The 16,047-nt window shown below is 55.6% G+C and overlaps 10 protein-coding genes across 10 annotated transcripts; 5 read left to right on the top strand and 5 right to left on the bottom strand.

Moving 5' to 3' along the window:
* Positions 1–904, top strand: SCHCODRAFT_02311370 (uncharacterized protein). Its single transcript, XM_003031009.3, has one exon. The coding sequence runs from the start codon at positions 51–53 to the stop codon at positions 714–716; it is 666 nt and encodes a 221-aa protein (XP_003031055.1). The 5' UTR covers positions 1–50; the 3' UTR covers positions 717–904.
* A 157-nt stretch (positions 905–1,061) lies between these two features.
* On the top strand, positions 1,062–2,252 carry SCHCODRAFT_02628239 (uncharacterized protein). Its single transcript, XM_003031010.2, has 3 exons — positions 1,062–1,445; positions 1,500–1,827; positions 1,885–2,252. The coding sequence occupies exons 1-2, from the start codon at positions 1,304–1,306 to the stop codon at positions 1,760–1,762; spliced, it is 405 nt and encodes a 134-aa protein (XP_003031056.1). The 5' UTR covers positions 1,062–1,303; the 3' UTR covers positions 1,763–1,827; positions 1,885–2,252.
* On the bottom strand, positions 1,810–2,436 carry SCHCODRAFT_02311363 (uncharacterized protein). The gene has a single exon (XM_050342338.1). The coding sequence runs from the start codon at positions 2,324–2,326 to the stop codon at positions 1,856–1,858; it is 471 nt and encodes a 156-aa protein (XP_050199534.1). The 5' UTR covers positions 2,327–2,436; the 3' UTR covers positions 1,810–1,855.
* A 2,180-nt stretch (positions 2,437–4,616) lies between these two features.
* On the top strand, positions 4,617–5,513 carry SCHCODRAFT_02628235 (uncharacterized protein). The gene is made up of 3 exons (XM_003031011.3): positions 4,617–4,961; positions 5,015–5,100; positions 5,154–5,513. Exons 1-2 carry the CDS (start codon positions 4,673–4,675, stop codon positions 5,092–5,094), a joined length of 369 nt encoding a protein of 122 aa, XP_003031057.2. The 5' UTR covers positions 4,617–4,672; the 3' UTR covers positions 5,095–5,100; positions 5,154–5,513.
* Positions 4,930–6,097, bottom strand: SCHCODRAFT_02628233 (uncharacterized protein). The gene is made up of 6 exons (XM_003031421.2): positions 6,066–6,097; positions 5,834–6,012; positions 5,735–5,780; positions 5,641–5,681; positions 5,191–5,589; positions 4,930–5,139 (listed from the first exon to the last, which is right to left on the bottom strand). The coding sequence occupies exons 1-5, from the start codon at positions 6,066–6,068 to the stop codon at positions 5,271–5,273; spliced, it is 588 nt and encodes a 195-aa protein (XP_003031467.1). The 5' UTR covers positions 6,069–6,097; the 3' UTR covers positions 4,930–5,139; positions 5,191–5,270.
* Positions 6,098–6,798: 701 nt separating this feature from the next.
* Positions 6,799–7,301, top strand: SCHCODRAFT_01307583 (uncharacterized protein). Its single transcript, XM_050341419.1, has one exon. It carries the CDS (start codon positions 6,839–6,841, stop codon positions 7,202–7,204), a length of 366 nt encoding a protein of 121 aa, XP_050199533.1. The 5' UTR covers positions 6,799–6,838; the 3' UTR covers positions 7,205–7,301.
* Positions 7,302–8,411, top strand: Hyd6 (fungal hydrophobin). Its single transcript, XM_050342337.1, has 4 exons — positions 7,302–7,545; positions 7,597–7,807; positions 7,859–7,929; positions 7,981–8,411. Exons 1-4 carry the CDS (start codon positions 7,398–7,400, stop codon positions 7,995–7,997), a joined length of 447 nt encoding a protein of 148 aa, XP_050199532.1. The 5' UTR covers positions 7,302–7,397; the 3' UTR covers positions 7,998–8,411.
* Positions 8,412–9,558: 1,147 nt separating this feature from the next.
* On the bottom strand, positions 9,559–11,816 carry SCHCODRAFT_02628216 (uncharacterized protein). The gene is made up of 4 exons (XM_003031422.3): positions 11,755–11,816; positions 10,382–11,694; positions 10,191–10,329; positions 9,559–10,028 (listed from the first exon to the last, which is right to left on the bottom strand). The coding sequence occupies exons 2-4, from the start codon at positions 11,675–11,677 to the stop codon at positions 9,631–9,633; spliced, it is 1,833 nt and encodes a 610-aa protein (XP_003031468.2). The 5' UTR covers positions 11,678–11,694; positions 11,755–11,816; the 3' UTR covers positions 9,559–9,630.
* Positions 11,817–11,924: 108 nt separating this feature from the next.
* SCHCODRAFT_02544037 (NAD(P)-binding protein) lies at positions 11,925–13,068 on the bottom strand. The gene is made up of 3 exons (XM_003031423.2): positions 12,926–13,068; positions 12,737–12,872; positions 11,925–12,682 (listed from the first exon to the last, which is right to left on the bottom strand). The coding sequence occupies exons 2-3, from the start codon at positions 12,839–12,841 to the stop codon at positions 12,014–12,016; spliced, it is 774 nt and encodes a 257-aa protein (XP_003031469.1). The 5' UTR covers positions 12,842–12,872; positions 12,926–13,068; the 3' UTR covers positions 11,925–12,013.
* A 167-nt stretch (positions 13,069–13,235) lies between these two features.
* Positions 13,236–15,915, bottom strand: SCHCODRAFT_02628214 (uncharacterized protein). The gene is made up of 17 exons (XM_003031424.3): positions 15,738–15,915; positions 15,586–15,681; positions 15,468–15,527; positions 15,401–15,414; positions 15,272–15,349; positions 15,105–15,209; positions 14,787–15,053; positions 14,642–14,735; positions 14,488–14,590; positions 14,420–14,438; positions 14,244–14,363; positions 14,046–14,191; positions 13,891–13,998; positions 13,814–13,837; positions 13,653–13,759; positions 13,498–13,595; positions 13,236–13,441 (listed from the first exon to the last, which is right to left on the bottom strand). Exons 1-17 carry the CDS (start codon positions 15,751–15,753, stop codon positions 13,244–13,246), a joined length of 1,653 nt encoding a protein of 550 aa, XP_003031470.1. The 5' UTR covers positions 15,754–15,915; the 3' UTR covers positions 13,236–13,243.
* Between the last annotated feature and the right edge of the window lie 132 nt (positions 15,916–16,047).

The following is a 16,047-nucleotide window of genomic DNA, read 5'->3' as shown; positions in this document are numbered from 1 at the left end:
CCCCTTCCCCGTCTTCTCTCCAGCAACGTCGCCATCACGAGCCACCTCCGATGAACTCACAACAATACAGCCCGTCGTACGCGCACGGAGCGCCTGAACAACCCTCCTATCCCTGCCCTTCGCGTCATGACCACTCTCTGCACCCTCCGTCCGGATCGCCCGCGTCACCCATAGCTTCACGCCAGCGACACCCTCCAGTGCGACCTATCGGGACACAATCCATTGAACCGAGCCATTCCCTTACACCTGCGCAAGGCAGGCCGTACTCCGCGGCGTCATATACCACCTTCAGCGAACGTTCTACACACGGTCATGCTCGCGAGCGCTGGCAGCCCGCGGACCCATCGGTTCTGCTTCACACTCCTCGAGCCCAGGACTATCGCAATTCTATCGCAACATCAACAGCTTCTACAATCATCCCTCCCAGGCGCCCCGCGCAGGTCTCGTCGAGCCTCACCCTACCACCAGCGCAGTCGCCATATGGGATCTACCAAGAGTTCACGCCACCGCTGAACATCGCACTGGACCCAGGTCAGATGAGGCTGGCAGCTCCTTGCGCCAATCTCGACCGCAATGTCATCTGCTGGGTAGGTCGCGTCCTCGCACCTGGGATCGTGCATATCAGTGCGGATGGGAGGTCAACAATTGCTCGACTTGCTCGGGTCGTGTGTGGTTGCGCGATTGCGCGTGAAGCTTACCTGCTCAATCGCCGGTAGGACGTTGGCATGCGCGGCGACGCGTCAAATTCTCGTTTGTACTTCTCTCACTTGCGCACACATATACTAAAGCCAGGAATTCTGTTCGAGAGTAGATGTATCTCATAGTGTATTGTGGAATAGAAGGCAGGACGTGCATTCAGTATGTACGAGGAAGCATCTTGTCGGCAAGACGCAGCTAACCAGCGTCTGATTTCACTAAGTCAGACGCATCTTTTGGCGGGCCCGCCAAAATGATCCCGGATGAGCCCAGCCGGCCTGCGGCCATACCGAGGCACGAGGTGTACCATATGGTCGCAGCCGAGCTGGTTCACGAGCCTACGCGCCCCCCCATCAACCGATGTCCTTCTCATCAACCGGCGCTCCACAACACATGCGCGCCCCGCCAGCGCCCGCGCCTATCACGACGGTCCGCAGTCGCCCCCTCGTATAAAAACATCGCGCCTCTAAGTCGGTATCGCTTTTTGCAACTCGACCGTCCCCGCCACCACCGTAGAGCACCGCTCGCCCCGCCGCCGCGCCCCCTCGCCGCGTCCAATCGTTACCTTAATCGTACACCTACACCCTCCGCTTCTTGTTTAGACGCCATGAAGTTCACCTTCGTCCTTGCGATCTTCGCTCTTGCCGGCACTGCGTTCGCTGAGACCAACGCGGAGCGCTTCCGCCGCGGTCTTGGCCCGTTGAAGCCCCGCCACTTCGGGACGCAAACCACGCAGGTCGCTCAGCCTTGTGAGTTTTTGGAGAACGTTGAAAAATTCGTTCACTGACGCGTCGCGCTCTCAGCTGGGCACCCTGCGACCCAGACTTTGACCCCGCAGCAGCAGCACGACGCTGCCGTCGCAGCGCAGCGTCACAATGCTGAGCTTGCTGCCCAGCGCGCCGCTGCTCAGCGCTCGGCTGCTGCTGCTGCTGCCGCCGCGTCGGCCTCCGCCCACGCTGGTGCCGGCGTCCACGTCGACGCCACCGCGCAGGTGAACGCGAACGCCGCCAATGCACACGTGCAGGCGGACGCGAGCGTGCACGCCAACGTCAACACGCAAGCTTGAGGGTCCCTGCCGTGCGCAGGAGCCTGCTGAATGCGCCTATCCGGATACTTCCTCGCTCCCTCCTGGTGTGTATACTGCTCGACCTAAATCTGTTCAGAGAAGCTCATCGGCGCTCCCTCCAGCCATATACCCTCTCCACTTATACCGCGCGCGTCGATTGGCGTTTGCTCGCCCGGCGTGGCTGACCCTCTGATCCTCGCGCCCTCTGGCCGCCCGCCGGCTCGCCAACTGACCGTCCTTCGTTTGCACAATCCTAGACCGCCTCTGTATCACGCATCCCCTAGTCGTCCCGTGGGCGCGCTGTAGCCAGTAGCACGCGACTGAAGGCTCGGCGCAGGTGCTGAGCCGTACATACAACACGTACGTCGGACATACACCACGTCGGACATCTTCCCCGTTACGAACTGGAATGGACACGGGCATGTTGATACGTGCTGCTGGTGCTATCGATACGTGCAAGGGAAAGCAATAATCGGTATTGTGGCGCATGAAGGTGGCGTGAGCTCGATGGCGACCGTGTGTCGATTCGTCTCGTCGTGTGTGGCCGAAAGGACGATTGGTCATTCAGGCGTGACATGTCGAATGTCTGCGCAGCTATCTGGCAGAAATAGCGCATGTATTCGTGAGCTGGACGTGCCGAGCTCGAGCGCGATTTGAGGCGATATGGAGGGGTGTGCCTGAAGTCGAACCAGCACGTGATTAGTCACGCGCACCCCATTCCCACGCTGTCACTGTTGAACTTTCTCAGGACTGGCATGGTGCTCTTCGTCCTTCCTTTCGTGAGGAGGATGAGAGCGGGGACAACGAAGACGAAGAGTATCTGATACCGAACAAGGCATGTATTTTTTTGCTCAGCAGGGATAGAATATGCTGCAGCCCCTGAGTTTCCTTGGAGAGCCTCCGCTCGTCGGATAGCCTCCAGCGCCGATCTCAAGTGCTTCAGCTGGCCGAAGCAACTTGTTCTGTCCTTTCTCATTCACAGTCACTATCGCAACTATCCCGCATACACTCGCTCAGTCTCAGCTTGCGAGATCAAACGCATCTTCACGTCTACCCCAGCGACCTTCGTCCTAATGCTCGCCATCGTGCGCAACCGCCTTACCCATTACACATATGCTGCCCACCATCCCCGCCATGATCAAATCCTCGCTCTTTGCCACAGTAATACTCGAAAGACACAACCGGCAACATTGGAGGGGTTTTGACCCAGAACTCCTCCAAAGGGTTGCTGTGGGAGTCGTCGTGGTTGACGCATGTCGTGCCGAAAACCGGCAAGGGGCTTATCTACTCGATGTGAGGTGGCAATCCTCGTGATGAAAGCAAGACGACATGCGACCGACAACTTGAGGCGTGGGGGTACCCGCACCATATATCGTGTTCAGCCCGCCGCCGCACAGGGGAATATTTGCTGACAAACCTAACTGTCTACGGTCGGCGGGAAGGACCAGGTTCAATTTCGGATTTCGTGTTGCGTGATCGCGATGCGTAAGGTCGGCGGTTCGAATCAGGGCCAGTAGCAGGTATGTCTTCCTGGCCTCTTTTCGTCGTTTGAGGGCTGCCTTCTAGCGTAGAGCTAGTATATGTACCAGTCTCCATATCCTCCCGCGTAGGGAGGGTCCCAAAAGCCACGAATCCGGGGTCGGCGAAAATGTCGTCATTTGCCGAGGTCCGGCAGACGCCGGCACTCGAGCTTGGCAGTTGTTTCTCACGGTTGAACTTGACTATTCGCGGTCCATTCATCCTGGTTCGCGCCCTGTAAAAGTGTGTAAGATGTAGTATATATAGAGAAAAGCTTTTATAAGATGGTCTATGGCTGATCTTAGGAAATATAATCAAAAGGAACACTTTGAAGCGACCTTAAGTTGGGAGTGGGAGATGAGGGCACCAAGCACCTTGATGCTTCATAATCTGCCAGTATGCTGCTTGGTCCTCTCAAGTAACAGATAAGCTTGCTCTATTTGAGGCTTTTTGAAGGATGAATAGGTAGCGACATTGCCCATGACAGGTTGAAATTCAATTGAAAAGGACAGAAGAAAGTAGGAAAGCGAGCAAATGAGCTGCTATATGGTCTCAGAGTAATCAATAGGGAGAGTATATGAGAGACATACACTATAAGAGAGGGCGTGCGGGCACCTACCTGGCCTTGAGCGAGGCAAAGGAACAGAAATTCAACCGTGAGAAACAACTGCCAAGCTCGAGTGCCGGCGTCTGCCGGACCTCGGCAAATGACGACATTTTCGCCGACCCCGGATTCGTGGCTTTTGGGACCCTCCCTACGCGGGAGGATATGGAGACTGGTACATATACTAGCTCTACGCTAGAAGGCAGCCCTCAAACGACGAAAAGAGGCCAGGAAGACATACCTGCTACTGGCCCTGATTCGAACCGCCGACCTTACGCATCGCGATCACGCAACACGAAATCCGAAATTGAACCTGGTCCTTCCCGCCGACCGTAAACTGTCTGCTTCTGCGGCTGTTGATGCAGGCAGTGTGTCTTGAGAGCACCTCATGTTTCTATGCACAGTACTTCAAGCCTTAGATCAGACTTATAGAGGATATACAGCAGAGTCGATGCGGGAATCAGGGGGCCCCGCACGCGAACGATTTCATTCCCAGTTCCCATTGTCACCTGCTTCTCACACTATGATGTTACACTTGGTATAGGCTACCTTGCTCTTCTCGGTGGGGAGTTTGTACTCTTCGGGTGTGTAGAGATATACCTCGAGCATATTGAGATACATGGAAAGTTATGTCTTCAACATAATGTCTGCTGGTCCACGGACTGAGCGTTGATGCGAACTGTGACCTTTTGTGACCCGATCGAGCGGCACTTGCCGTGACGCTGCGCGAGGCAGTCATGTCGGCTAGATTAACTCACTCTCGGCAATTGGTTGGTCAACGCAAACTCATGGCTCCCTGCCGTTCAAACCCTTTGGAAGGGTTTTGGGTCAAAACGCCTCCAACGTTGCCGGTTGTGAGAGTAGGCCGCACCGGCGAGGTTCGCCTTCCAGCAGCGGGACGAATGCTCGCGGACGAGACGCACGCAGGGCGAGTGGTCAATGTCGCGGAGCAAGCGAAGGCCCTCAACGTTGCGGAGCACGCCAAAGCGACCGGGTCGAGCGTGTTGATGATGCCCGAGGTGGAAATCCCGGAGCACGCAGGAGGGAGGATGAGTAGAATCATTGCACGCAAGGGAGGTATGTCATTGTCGCCCTATACGAAGTACAGGATCTAACACGACAACGCGCAGCGGACGAGCCCGTGCAGCGATGGTGGCAGCTCTCCTCGATCTCAGCGCTCGACATTTTGCTGTCTGCGCCGCATATCTGAGCATGGGTAGGTGCACAGTAGCTAGGCCGAAGAAGCTACACTGATCTACGAACCGTCAGCGAAGTGATACACGATAATGATAGCGCTACAACCCACCGTCTTTACCCAATGTACCCACGCGATATCATCAAAGCATTCAAAAAGATGCATATAAGTACAAGAAAGGCTGGCAAGACTCATAGCTTCAACTCCAACGAGGCACCTTTCTTGAAGCAATCCAAGAACCCTTCGCTCTCCGACGCGCAGTCGATCTCCTCGACCAGAGGTCTACCGAACGGCGCCAGTGACGGAGGGGGTATCAATCCTTGCCTCTCGTATTCCTGACGCTGGCGCTTCTTGTTCTCTTCTTCTTCCTCGAAATTCTCCTTGCGTTGACGGCGCTTCTTCTTCTTTACGAGGATGGGGTCGAGGAAGCAGTGGCCGCAGCTGGTGCAGACGTAGAAGAGGATCATGCGGGTTTGGTGTCGTTTGGACTGGTCTTGGAATATGACGGCGCTGAGGGTATCATTAGCCGGACAGGGATGGGTGGGGAACGAGGCAACGCACTCATGGTAGTGACAGGCCGGGCACTGCTGTTCTGCGTGTGCCTGGAGGGAAATCGCGTCAGCATCGAGTGTGGGTAGATCTGCAGGCCACGCACCAGTGTCGGGTCCGTCTCAAGATTGCTCACTTCGCCCATCTGCTCTCTGGCGAACGCGCGTTAGTATCGGACCGCACGCGTCAAGCGCTGCACACACACTTTGTGATGGTCAACAAATCATTCCTGTACACGATCGCGTCGCCCTCGCCCGCTGGTTGGTCGCGGCTGCACATGCGGCAGTAGTAGTACAGTCGGTTGTACGCCCGGTCCGCCTTCGGGTATAGCAAGTTGTTGCATTCTGTGCAGAAGTGGAGAGCGGGAGTGGGGCCTTGGGTTTCCTGGGAAGACAATATGAGATATATTCTGAATAAACTTGGGGAGAAGGACGAACCATGATGATGACCGTTCAGAACAAGAGGCGACGAGAACAATGGCGCTTAGTCATCGCCCGATCGGTGATGCCATTGTACTTTCGGGCCGCCCTCGCCGTCTCTTGTCCCAAACTGCCATGTCGAAAGTCGAAAATCACAACGCTGGCACCTCTATTCGTTTCTGAGCTTCAAGGATTCGGAAACTCACCAACATATATGTCGATGCAACTGCCAGCTAGCTTGACTGAACTAGCGGATGAGTAGGACAAGACGACAATGGGCTATCTAATTGCACGGCCTGGCTTTCGTAGCGGTAGCGACAGACTTCGGCGTAGCGAGTCTTCAAGCATTGATAACAGATAGCCTTTAGCGACTAACGACGTGACTACCTTGGACGACAGCAGTCATTCTTGACAACTTACCTGGGCTTGCCAATCGCTGTCACCGTTCATGCATTGTAGCGCGCTGATTTATCGACTTTCTTATACGAGCCAACGACATCTAATGTGCGAGATTAACCAAGCAGGAGACCCAGACGTCAAGCGACCCCGGTACTACTGGAATCTCAGGTATGTGTTTTCGCTTTCCGCGCTCATGCCCGTCCGGGACGTACTCCCCTGGCTGTGCCTCAAAAACTGTACGCAATTCGGCTCGCGAACATCGGACAACGCCTCCCTCTACGCCTCCCCCTGGTCGTCCCTGCATTTTTGCATTATATCTCGTGTCCGTCCAATACTCTTTGCGCAGCCGCGCGGGGCCTTCTCCATTGATTCTCTATAGAGCGCGTCGATCAATGATCACGTCCTTGGCCGTAAGCCGAGACGCTAGCGAAGGCCGCGACCACGAGTATCGACGATTGAGTCCCCCGGCGGTGGGCTCGTGCCGTTTACCGCTTCGGGGACTTCTGGGTTCACACCATCTTCAACATACGGAAGCTCCCAAGTCGAGAACACCCGCTGCTCTTGCACTTCCTCGCCGTTCACCCTCGACTACAGCGCCCTCCAGAGCCCTGCCTCCACCCCCTCGTGGCGCGCGGAAGGCGGTTGTTGCCCGGTGCCGTGAGCGCTGCGCCGGCGATTACGCGCGCAAAGGCAGACTCTATACCCCACGAGCGCGACAGCCGCCTTCGGCCGCACTACGGTCGCCCCCGGGGTCCTGACAAGCAAAATGACAGCGCACGGCGTGCGCACATATCGGGGAAGCGCATCTGCTGGCCAAAATTGTCCTGGGATATAAAGCCAGCGCTCGGGTCGGCGGGGATTGAGTCGTATCGTTCCCCGCTCACCTTCGTTCGTTCACCTCACGCTCGCTTTTCGAGTACCTTTCACTGTCTCTTCGTGCGGGACGATACTATGAAGCTTGTTACTTTCTTTGCCTTCTTGTTTGCCCTGCTTATCGCCGTGTCGGCCGTCCCGACGGCGGAGACCAATGCAGACCGCATGCGCCGTGGGCTCACGCCGATGAGGCCTCGCAACCTTGGCAGAGCAACCCCTGTCGACTGTGAGTCATCCTTCCTTTATCTCCACGCATCCGTCTGACGTTCACGAATAGCGGCAAGCAAGCACAAGCCTTCGGGCGGCGGCGGGAATGGCCAAAGCTGCAGCTCCGGACCCGTCCAGTGCTGCCAAAGCGTACAAAAGTCGAACTCCGGCAGCCTCCTGGGCATCATCTTGAAGCTCTTGGGAATCGTCCTCGGTGAGGTCACCGACATTGGCCTTCACTGCACGCCGATAGATGTGCTCGGTGGTGGCGGCAACCAGTGGTGAGTACTGAAGGCGTCGTTCGTTGTCGTCGCCTTATTCAGTTTCCCCAGCTCCGCGCAAACCGTCTGCTGCAAGGACAACTCGTACAGCGGTCACGGCATCAACATCGGCTGCTCCCCGAGTACGTTGTCGAGCTTATACGACGTTCGTAACCCACTAATCCTGCCCGCAGTTAACATCGGCCTCTGAGCGCCGCTCGCCCGCTTCCCCAAGCGCCGCACCAATTATCCCTCTGCTTCCTCTCTTCCCTTCTTCCCTTCTCCCTATCCTTCTTCGGACGCCTACTCGATTGCTACTTATCAGCTACGACACGGTCGCGCGACGCGACCTCGACTCACTCACGGGGCAAAGTTCATTTATATAGTCGTGACGCAGTCTTTACCTACTCGCGATCATTCTGTATCGAACAATTCATCGTTGCTGACTACTGTATACCTGGCGATTCGAGCCCTTCATTCCTACGCCGCTGTCATATAACCCTTCTTCGTAATTTACTTGTGAATAGACCTTTCGTCTCGCCTCATTGTGTATCAAGGCCCGCAGTTGAGATTGAAGTCAAGAGTTGGCCTGGAGTTGGCCAGCGTGCAAAGGCTAGCGATGGACAGACAAGACGGCAGCGTACGTTGATACTATTGTAATCCTGTCAGCGAGACGCAAATAACGTAGGGAACGCCGTAGCTGCCAACCTCTATGAACAGAGATGACTAGTAGCTTAAATCATCGCATGCCCGTCCTACCCGAGAGTCGCAGGGAATCCGTACATGGTGGGTATCGCTGAACTTTACCTGCCACCGTGTCAAGGCGCTCCATCTTCACAAGTTGTACAATGAGCACCGTTATCAGAAGCTGCCCGACAACTGGAGAGGGCTGAAAGAGGCTTGGCGAAGGCGCTCTGGGAGCGCGCCGATGGCAGGAAATGACGGCGATCCGGGATTGACCGTCAGAAGCGCCTGGTTCTTCCTGGCGCTTCTCCTGACCCTCGGCCAACGTGTCTCCGGTGATGGCGTACGAAAGGCCTTCGAGGTCGCGTATGATGAAGTACAAAGGAATGACCTAATGGGCGTGCACCCTCGATAGATGTGCAACGCGCGACGACCTCCGCAGTGCGACGCTCTCGCAGTACCCGTTTCGAAAGCTAGCACGACATTCGGTGAGGGTAGGACAGGGTGGCTGCACTACTTACCACACGAGTTACGAAGCATATGCTGGCACTCGTGCCAGCACAGATGTTATCGCCCTATGCTGAGAAGTGATGACATCCAGTTGCGTCGTGGACGGGGAGCGTTCTCTAGAGCCGTCTGTCAGGCTAACGATAGAGAGATAGCGCTTTCATGAGACGCCACTGAGAGTTGATTCGCGCGTAGCGGCGGTGCACGATAGACACGCGTTGCCACTCAGAGTCCAGACAGGACTTCAGGTCCAAGGCCTCCAATCTCTCAAGAATCTCTCAGGAAGATTACCCTCTTGCGTGCGGACGAGCAGAAGATGAGCAGCAATTCGAGTATCTGCGGAGCTTGCGTATTAGCGAAGAAGACGATTAGATTCCAAGTTGGTTTTGGAAGCCGCCTGGAGGAGGCACGGAGGAAGGAGGCGCGCTTTCCGGATGATGGACGAGCGAGACGTAACACGTAACTGCGTCCCTCTTCGCTCCCTCCTCCATCAGCATCAACTCGCGCGCTGCGTTGCGGCGAGTCCTTCGTGTACATTCGTCTCCCACCTTTCCTATTCGCTCATTTAGACCGCATACGTTGCCAGGCTTCCAGTCAGTCTACTATTGCATGAGATCTGGGGCTGAATATAATGATAAATGTAAGATTTTGGCTTAGCACAGTGGTTGATTCATTCCTTCGACGATTTCTCCCTCTACCGTGAAAAGAAAAGGCAATGCCTGGCTGAGGACATTCATCCCGACGCGCATGCGGACCTGCACAGCTATTATACGCCAGCCCTCCGGGAGCACGGTATCGATAGGGCGATTGTTCTCCGTGGCGGTGCTCAGGACGCAACCATAAGCGTCCACAGAGGTTGCCGAGTCTTCTGATCCGGAGGGCTCTGTGGTCTCGTCGAGATTGTCGGCGAAACTGACCCACAAGCACGGCACTACCGTAGGGTTGATGCGTGTGTGGGCCGCGTATGTCGAACCGACCCAATCGGCATGTCGTTTTAGAGCTTCCTGCGCGCATCGACCGAGGAAAAAGAGGCTTTCAAGCTTGACGGCACCTAGTAGATAGTGCATCCGTTAGCTTGTGTGTATCGTTGCCAGACGGGCGAGCTAAGTATGTGTCTGTCAATGCATCGGACGTGCTGTTTGGAGCAGAACTTCGGTAAAACCCGTCTCGAAGAAAACGAAAGACGCGGAAGATCAAATATGACAGTACACACCGTGTAGTCCAAACGCCCCTGCGTCTCGGTAACAGCAATCATCCCGGTGCTCAGCTTCCCAATGAATCCTCTGGCATTCTACTGAGCAGTAGAATACCTTCCCGCAGGGGCATGGCTTGACTTCTTCGCCATGATCGTCCTGTGCATAATTTGAAATCATGTAAGAACTGACCACGGTCTGGAAAGCTAACCTCTGCACGCCCATAACACGGCACCGCACGCTTCCAACCTCGATCTTGTCGAAAGACAGCGTATGTCTTCCAGTACAGCTTGAACCTGCTCGCGAGGTCTCGTGTCATGGGATCGGCGAGGGCGGTCTCATCGAGTGCACCACGGAGAACCAGAGCATCATAGCTCTTGCGGAACGCGCGGAGAACAGAGGGGCACCAGAGGCTGTCCTGTAGATGACGCGCCAGTTTGACGATGGACTCGTCTCCTCGAAGCGCGGAAGGGAGCTCGATCATCAGATCAAGGATATCTCCCTGCAAGGCGCGAACGGTCTGGCGCAAGCTGCGCAAACCTGTCATGTTCTCGGACAGCAACTTGACTGCATGGCGCGCTGCCTCTAGAGAAAGCGGGTCGTCTCTGTTCGCGAGACATAAACGCGCGCCGGAAATGCTGCTCGTGAATGCGCTACGCCTCACGTGTATGTCCATGGAGGCGGTGAGATACGCGAGCATACCGTGCGCGGCACAGAAGTGAGTCTCCCACGTAGAGCCCGCAATCAGCGCGCCCTTCGCTTGGGCTTGCACCAGGAAGTTGGTGTGCGCGGCGATGCAACGGGACACGCGGCCCAGCCGACCATCGACGAGACGTGTAAGTTCGGCAGTGAAAATGTCGTGCAGACCTTCGGTTGAGTAGAGGAGGCGGAGAAGACCAAGAATGCCGTCCGAGACATATTGTGAAGAGCCGATGTTTCTTTCCTGGCCCCTTAGGTACTTGGGATAGAACAGCCAGAGGTCTAGGATCAACGCTATGGCGCGCGGTTGCTGCTGCACAAAGCGGTCGATGTACTCTTTGCCGTTATCACTACTAGAGATGATTCCGCCAAGGATGGCGCAGACAGGTACGGCCTCGTGACGGTCGCTGTCGGATGGGTAAGTCCCGACGGCATAGCCATGCATTGGGTGCATGAAGTCGATCCAGCGGAACAATTTATCCAAGGCGACAGGCGGCTTGTCGAGTAACGTTGACTGCCCTGAGGTAGAGCCCAAGACATTGTAGAGGTGTCCTAGGATCGCGAAGGAATGTAGAATGGCGCGAAGCATATCGTTGTGCTCGTGCACCTCGGACAATGGCCGGCCGAAAGGAGGTGCCCCCTCCAGGAGACAAAATGCAGAGCCTCTGGTGAGGATAGACTTGATTTGGCGATGGAGAGCTCTGGGGACGGTTGTGTGATTCTCCTTTATCAACTCGTTCAGCGCGTCTTGCAGGCTGTTGAGCTCTTGGTTGCCGGACTGGCGAAAGCGATCTTCGAACTGGAACATGACGGTATGCGTGTGGCCTGTCGTGTAGATGTTAGCTGTCCGCATGCCCTGGCGCGAGCTGTGAAGGAAAGACCTACCTCTGGCAAGTGTTGCGTCCGTGCACGCGGGAGAAAGTATCCCGGGCCATGGATGTTTGAAATGGGCCGGAAAGCAGTCCGTGAAATACACGTAGGTGCTCTTGTTCAATCCCCGGTACCTCCATCTCATCTCCCTAAGCCTCTTCTCCATCGAGTTCCAAAAAAAGTATCTTTAGTCTTATATGTAAGCACGTAGGAAACATGGATCCATCTAGTGCGCGCGTGGTATCTAACCTATCGAAATTCGGTCATTATACTGCTACAGCGTCTCGATACCCCCAGTCGCCGAAATTGTTTGCCCTGTCACCCATCTTGAACTCTCCGACGCGAGCCAGGCGACGACCTGAGCGATATCGTCCTTGGTGCCTATGCGGTTCTGCATCGGCGTACGCTTCTTTTGCGTCTCCAAGATCTCCTCCGACAGTGTGAACAACATATCGCTCTCCGTCGGACCAGGCGCAACCGCGTTCACGGAGTGACCAGCGGTACCAAGCTCGACCGCAAGGGCGCGCGTGAAGCCCTCCAGCGCCGCCTTGCTCGCGCAGTAGACAGTGTAGCCCGAGAAGCCTCGACGCGCACCGAGCGATGAGATGTTCACGATCCGGCCAGGGGCGCGGAGGTGGGGAATAACCGCCCGTGTCATGAGCATCGCGCCGCGGACGTTGACGTCAAAGACACGGTTGAAATCTTCCGCTGAGACGTCCGTGAGGAGGCGGTTCTGCTCGACGCCGGCGTTGTTGACTAAGACGTCGATCGCGTCGGTCGAGAAGGCTTTGAGGGTGGCATCAACGATGATGGCTGGCGAATCCGGGAATCGAAGGTCTGCGCGCACGGAGGCTGCGTCGGACCCGTTGTCGAGGGACGCGATGCGTGCAACGAGAGCGTCGGCGCGGTCCTGGCTCGATACGGACGTGTAAGTGATCATGACCTATTTGTGGCAAAAAGGTCAGATCCTTCGATCTCACGACGAACGCGGGCTCACCTTAGCGCCTTGCCTTGCCAACTCGTAGGCAATGCCTTCTCCTATCCCCCTTGAGGAGCCGGTGATGATTGCGACCTTTCCTGCGAGCGCAAGGTTGCCCGACATACTGGACTGCGAAATAGGGGTAAAATTGAGGCTGTTGGCGAACAAATCAGATGTGCAGTTTAGGGGGATCCATAGGCAACATACCCTGCTCTTATACTCGAAGCCTTCGCGTCGAATGTGGGCCTACATGGGTCAGCAACGGGTTGCACCCACCTGAACTTGAATCGAGCATGACTGATGTTTAATAAGCAGTCGCGCTGGGCGATGGGCTCGACGGAAGATCCCCGACGCCCGCGAGTACTCGCGCAATTACAAGATTAACAGACGCAAGCAAAGCGAAAACTCCCGTCGCTGTGGGATTACCTTCGGGCATCGGTCCACAAGTTTCAAGAGAGGAGGAACCGTCCTGGGCTTGTATGTTTCGGGAAGCGCGGTGAAAGAGAATTTGGCAGAAAGCCTGTATTATTGATCTGCAACCTTCTCGAATATCCGTCTCCACAACGGTACGCGACGTTCCAGTGATGCCTGCGCCTCCCGGAATTTTGCCTCTTCGCGGATTGCCTCGAATTCCGAGAAGTCCATGTCGTCGTAGCCGACCCACGGGCTGCTGATGGTAGCCTTGAGTGCGATATATAGTGCCACGAACAAGAAACAGTTGATCTGGAATGGACGTAGCATCAGTACTTGCTGTGACCGTCGTGCATGCCGCGACGTACATAGTTTGACAAGAAGTTCGACACCGACCACTGGCCAGGGAAGAATACCGAGAATCCTGAGAAGAAGACGATAAGGCAGCACATAAAGCCTGCTGCAACTGCGGGAGACGAAGTGTGGTCAGTAATGGCTCGACGCGTGATGCAACACCACTTACTAGCGCAAAATGGCTGTCCCCAGCTCTTGTAAGGTAGCTCGTTGCGGCTGATGCGCTGCCGTTTCATGCCGTAGTAAAATCGCACATATGAGAAGCAGATAACGATCCTGAAGCCGTGTGAGATTGTGGTAGCCCGTACTTGTATAGGAAAGCGCGCGTACCAGATATTTAGACCCGCAGTTGAGCTGGTCAAGACGATCAGTGCGTGGGCTTCATGTTGATCGCGGGCGGAACGTACACCAAACTGATAAACCAGGAGAACACCGTTTGTGGGGTCTGGTTCCCACAGTTCAAGTAGGCGAGCGGCATGAGCAGCGCAGACGTGGCGACTGCGATATAAGGGGAGCTGTATGACGATGAGTAACTTGTCTGAGTCGAAGCATTGCTACTGACCCATAACGATTTGTCTTCAGGAAAATCCTCGGTGCAGCTCCCTCAACAGCGAGACCGACGAGGGTACGTGATGCTAGGAAAAGCATGCCGTTGCCCGACGACCATGCGCTGGTGATTACTATGGCGTTGATGAAGGAAGGAAGGACCTGGACGAATCGTGAGCGAGACGAATCCATCTACAGGCATGTTTGGAAGAACCTTGATTCCTGCCGTCTCGAAAGCGATTACGAATGGCGAAGCGGCGGCGCCGGAGTTGGTACTCAGTCTTTCGTCGTAGCTGCTCTGGATGAGGCTGACGAAGAGGACCGATATCACATACTGGTTTGGCGCTCTCAGCAAAGCTACGAAGACGGAAGACAAACTTGAAGGCTTACGAAGAAGAAAATCCGGTAGCTGACGACGTTAATTTGTCTGACAGTGACGACTAGCATTGATGACTCACAATACTCGGCGCATGGCCTTGGGAACATTCTGCCGCGGATTCTGCACCTCCGACGCGGATATTGTGGCGATCTGGATGTTGCCCATCGCGAAAGCCGCATTGACTGAACCGTGCCTTGAGCAATTTTTCAGCGGAAAAGGAGAACGAGACGCACTCAGTACACTCCAGACGGCCAGAAAGCGGCCAGTAGGGCCATCAACAAGGTAGTCCTTAATGGGGTGTGGGCGCCAATTTCGTCCGCCGATGAACTGTGTACTCTCAGCAGGCACATGACGGATAGTGCTTGTCAGCAGACATACCTCATGACTTGGTCCGCCACCCACGTCGACGACAAGAGAGGTGATTACCAGGATGACGACAAGCAGGCTCTTGAGCAGGCCGAAGCTGAACTCAATCTCGCCATAAAGGCGCACGGGCAGGAAGTTCAATGCAACGATAGGCAATATGAAGATGGTAATCCAAACCGCAATAGGAATGTCCGTGCGCCAAAATGAGACCAGTGAGCTCGCGGCAGCGATCTCAGCAGGACCGTTGATGGCGAGCAGGTACCAGAAGGTCCACGCCGTCTACGAAAAGTCAATGTTAGGAGCGCAACGGCAAGAAGTCGAATTGCATACGGTTATTCCCAGAGCACGGTCAGTGAACCTAGGTATGAAGCGTATGAAGCCACCGCTGACGGGAAGGAATCCAATGGTCTCGGCGCTGATGTACGCTATCTCGGCCTTGGTGGTCAATGAAGGTCAAGGCCTGGCCGATAGGTCGCTGAGAAATCCAAGCTGCTTACAGTTACGAATCCCATAATGATATAGCCTAGCAGAAGACCTAGTGGACCGGCGTTGAAGAGCGCGATTCCAGAGCCTAACTGATGCCGACTTCCTTTAGTCTACACGCGCAAGGAGGACGATGGGCTTACGAAGAGACCCGTCCCTGCGCGCCGGCGGCTTGGTCAGCCACGACAATGTGCTAGTTGCGATGCGCACCTATGCCAGATGCAATGGCTATCAGCGCCGTGTGGCGCGCGTTCAAGCCGCGCTTGAGGGCTACAAGAGTGATCAGTCACGCAGCCCAGTAGACGGCGGTTTATGGCCATATGCATACCTACGCCATCCTTGACCGCGGCACTATTGGGCCAATATTCATGCCCAAATTTCGGCACAGAGCATTCAGCGCTATCGATGCCCTCGCTATACGCCTCTGCAGGAGAGAGGGTCACATCAGCTTGAGCGCGCAGAAAGCGTGGACATACATACGCTTCTCGTCCGCCATGACCGCCGAAGACAAACCTCAGTGTGCTTGAGGTTATATGGGATTCGTCGGAACACATGCAGTTCCCGTCCGGCGCTACAGCGGTATTAGCTCGACGACACACGATACTGTTCCGTCCAAAGGGGATCAGCGCTCCCAGGCTTATCTGTATCAGCAGTAAAATTGGTCACTGCAACGATGGAAGATTCCCACATGTCGCGACAGAAGGCCTGCGTACTGCTGAGGTTCACGTTCGACTGTACGGAGGGTCGCTGAGAGTCGTGGATCGGACATCTCTCCTTCACTGCCGAAGGT

Source organism: Schizophyllum commune, assembly GCF_000143185.2.
Source record: "Schizophyllum commune H4-8 unplaced genomic scaffold SCHCOscaffold_7, whole genome shotgun sequence".
NCBI classification, from domain to species: domain Eukaryota; kingdom Fungi; phylum Basidiomycota; class Agaricomycetes; order Agaricales; family Schizophyllaceae; genus Schizophyllum; species Schizophyllum commune.
The sequence above is the reverse complement of the archived record's forward strand: the minus strand, read 5'-3'. Positions and strand labels throughout refer to the sequence as shown.

Excerpts from the sequence above, each read along its gene's own strand:
- SCHCODRAFT_02311370 (XM_003031009.3), top strand. The coding sequence starts at position 51 with ATGAACTCACAACAATACAGCCCGTCGTACGCGCACGGAGCGCCTGAA.
- SCHCODRAFT_02628214 (XM_003031424.3), bottom strand. Across the intron at positions 15,210-15,271 it reads TCATTATGGGATTCGTAACT|GCCGAGATAGCGTACATCAG; the intron begins GTAAGCAGCTTG and ends TTGACCACCAAG. Across the intron at positions 13,999-14,045 it reads CTGAAGACAAATCGTTATGG|CTCCCCTTATATCGCAGTCG; the intron begins GTCAGTAGCAAT and ends ATCGTCATACAG.
- SCHCODRAFT_02311363 (XM_050342338.1), bottom strand. The coding sequence starts at position 2,326 with ATGACCAATCGTCCTTTCGGCCACACACGACGAGACGAATCGACACAC.
- SCHCODRAFT_02544037 (XM_003031423.2), bottom strand. The coding sequence starts at position 12,841 with ATGTCGGGCAACCTTGCGCTCGCAGGAAAGGTCGCAATCATCACCGGC. Across the intron at positions 12,683-12,736 it reads TGGCAAGGCAAGGCGCTAAG|GTCATGATCACTTACACGTC; the intron begins GTGAGCCCGCGT and ends TGCCACAAATAG.
- SCHCODRAFT_02628235 (XM_003031011.3), top strand. The coding sequence starts at position 4,673 with ATGGCTCCCTGCCGTTCAAACCCTTTGGAAGGGTTTTGGGTCAAAACG. Across the intron at positions 4,962-5,014 it reads AATCATTGCACGCAAGGGAG|CGGACGAGCCCGTGCAGCGA; the intron begins GTATGTCATTGT and ends GACAACGCGCAG.
- SCHCODRAFT_01307583 (XM_050341419.1), top strand. The coding sequence starts at position 6,839 with ATGATCACGTCCTTGGCCGTAAGCCGAGACGCTAGCGAAGGCCGCGAC.
- SCHCODRAFT_02628233 (XM_003031421.2), bottom strand. Across the intron at positions 5,781-5,833 it reads GATTTGTTGACCATCACAAA|AGAGCAGATGGGCGAAGTGA; the intron begins GTGTGTGTGCAG and ends CGCGTTCGCCAG. Across the intron at positions 5,590-5,640 it reads CCGGCCTGTCACTACCATGA|CGCCGTCATATTCCAAGACC; the intron begins GTGCGTTGCCTC and ends TGATACCCTCAG.
- SCHCODRAFT_02628216 (XM_003031422.3), bottom strand. The coding sequence starts at position 11,677 with ATGTTCCAGTTCGAAGATCGCTTTCGCCAGTCCGGCAACCAAGAGCTC. Across the intron at positions 10,330-10,381 it reads CGTGTTATGGGCGTGCAGAG|GACGATCATGGCGAAGAAGT; the intron begins GTTAGCTTTCCA and ends AATTATGCACAG. Across the intron at positions 10,029-10,190 it reads AGGGGCGTTTGGACTACACG|GTGCCGTCAAGCTTGAAAGC; the intron begins GTGTGTACTGTC and ends ACTATCTACTAG.
- Hyd6 (XM_050342337.1), top strand. The coding sequence starts at position 7,398 with ATGAAGCTTGTTACTTTCTTTGCCTTCTTGTTTGCCCTGCTTATCGCC. Across the intron at positions 7,546-7,596 it reads CAGAGCAACCCCTGTCGACT|CGGCAAGCAAGCACAAGCCT; the intron begins GTGAGTCATCCT and ends GTTCACGAATAG. Across the intron at positions 7,808-7,858 it reads GGTGGTGGCGGCAACCAGTG|CTCCGCGCAAACCGTCTGCT; the intron begins GTGAGTACTGAA and ends CAGTTTCCCCAG.
- SCHCODRAFT_02628239 (XM_003031010.2), top strand. The coding sequence starts at position 1,304 with ATGAAGTTCACCTTCGTCCTTGCGATCTTCGCTCTTGCCGGCACTGCG. Across the intron at positions 1,446-1,499 it reads CACGCAGGTCGCTCAGCCTT|CTGGGCACCCTGCGACCCAG; the intron begins GTGAGTTTTTGG and ends TCGCGCTCTCAG.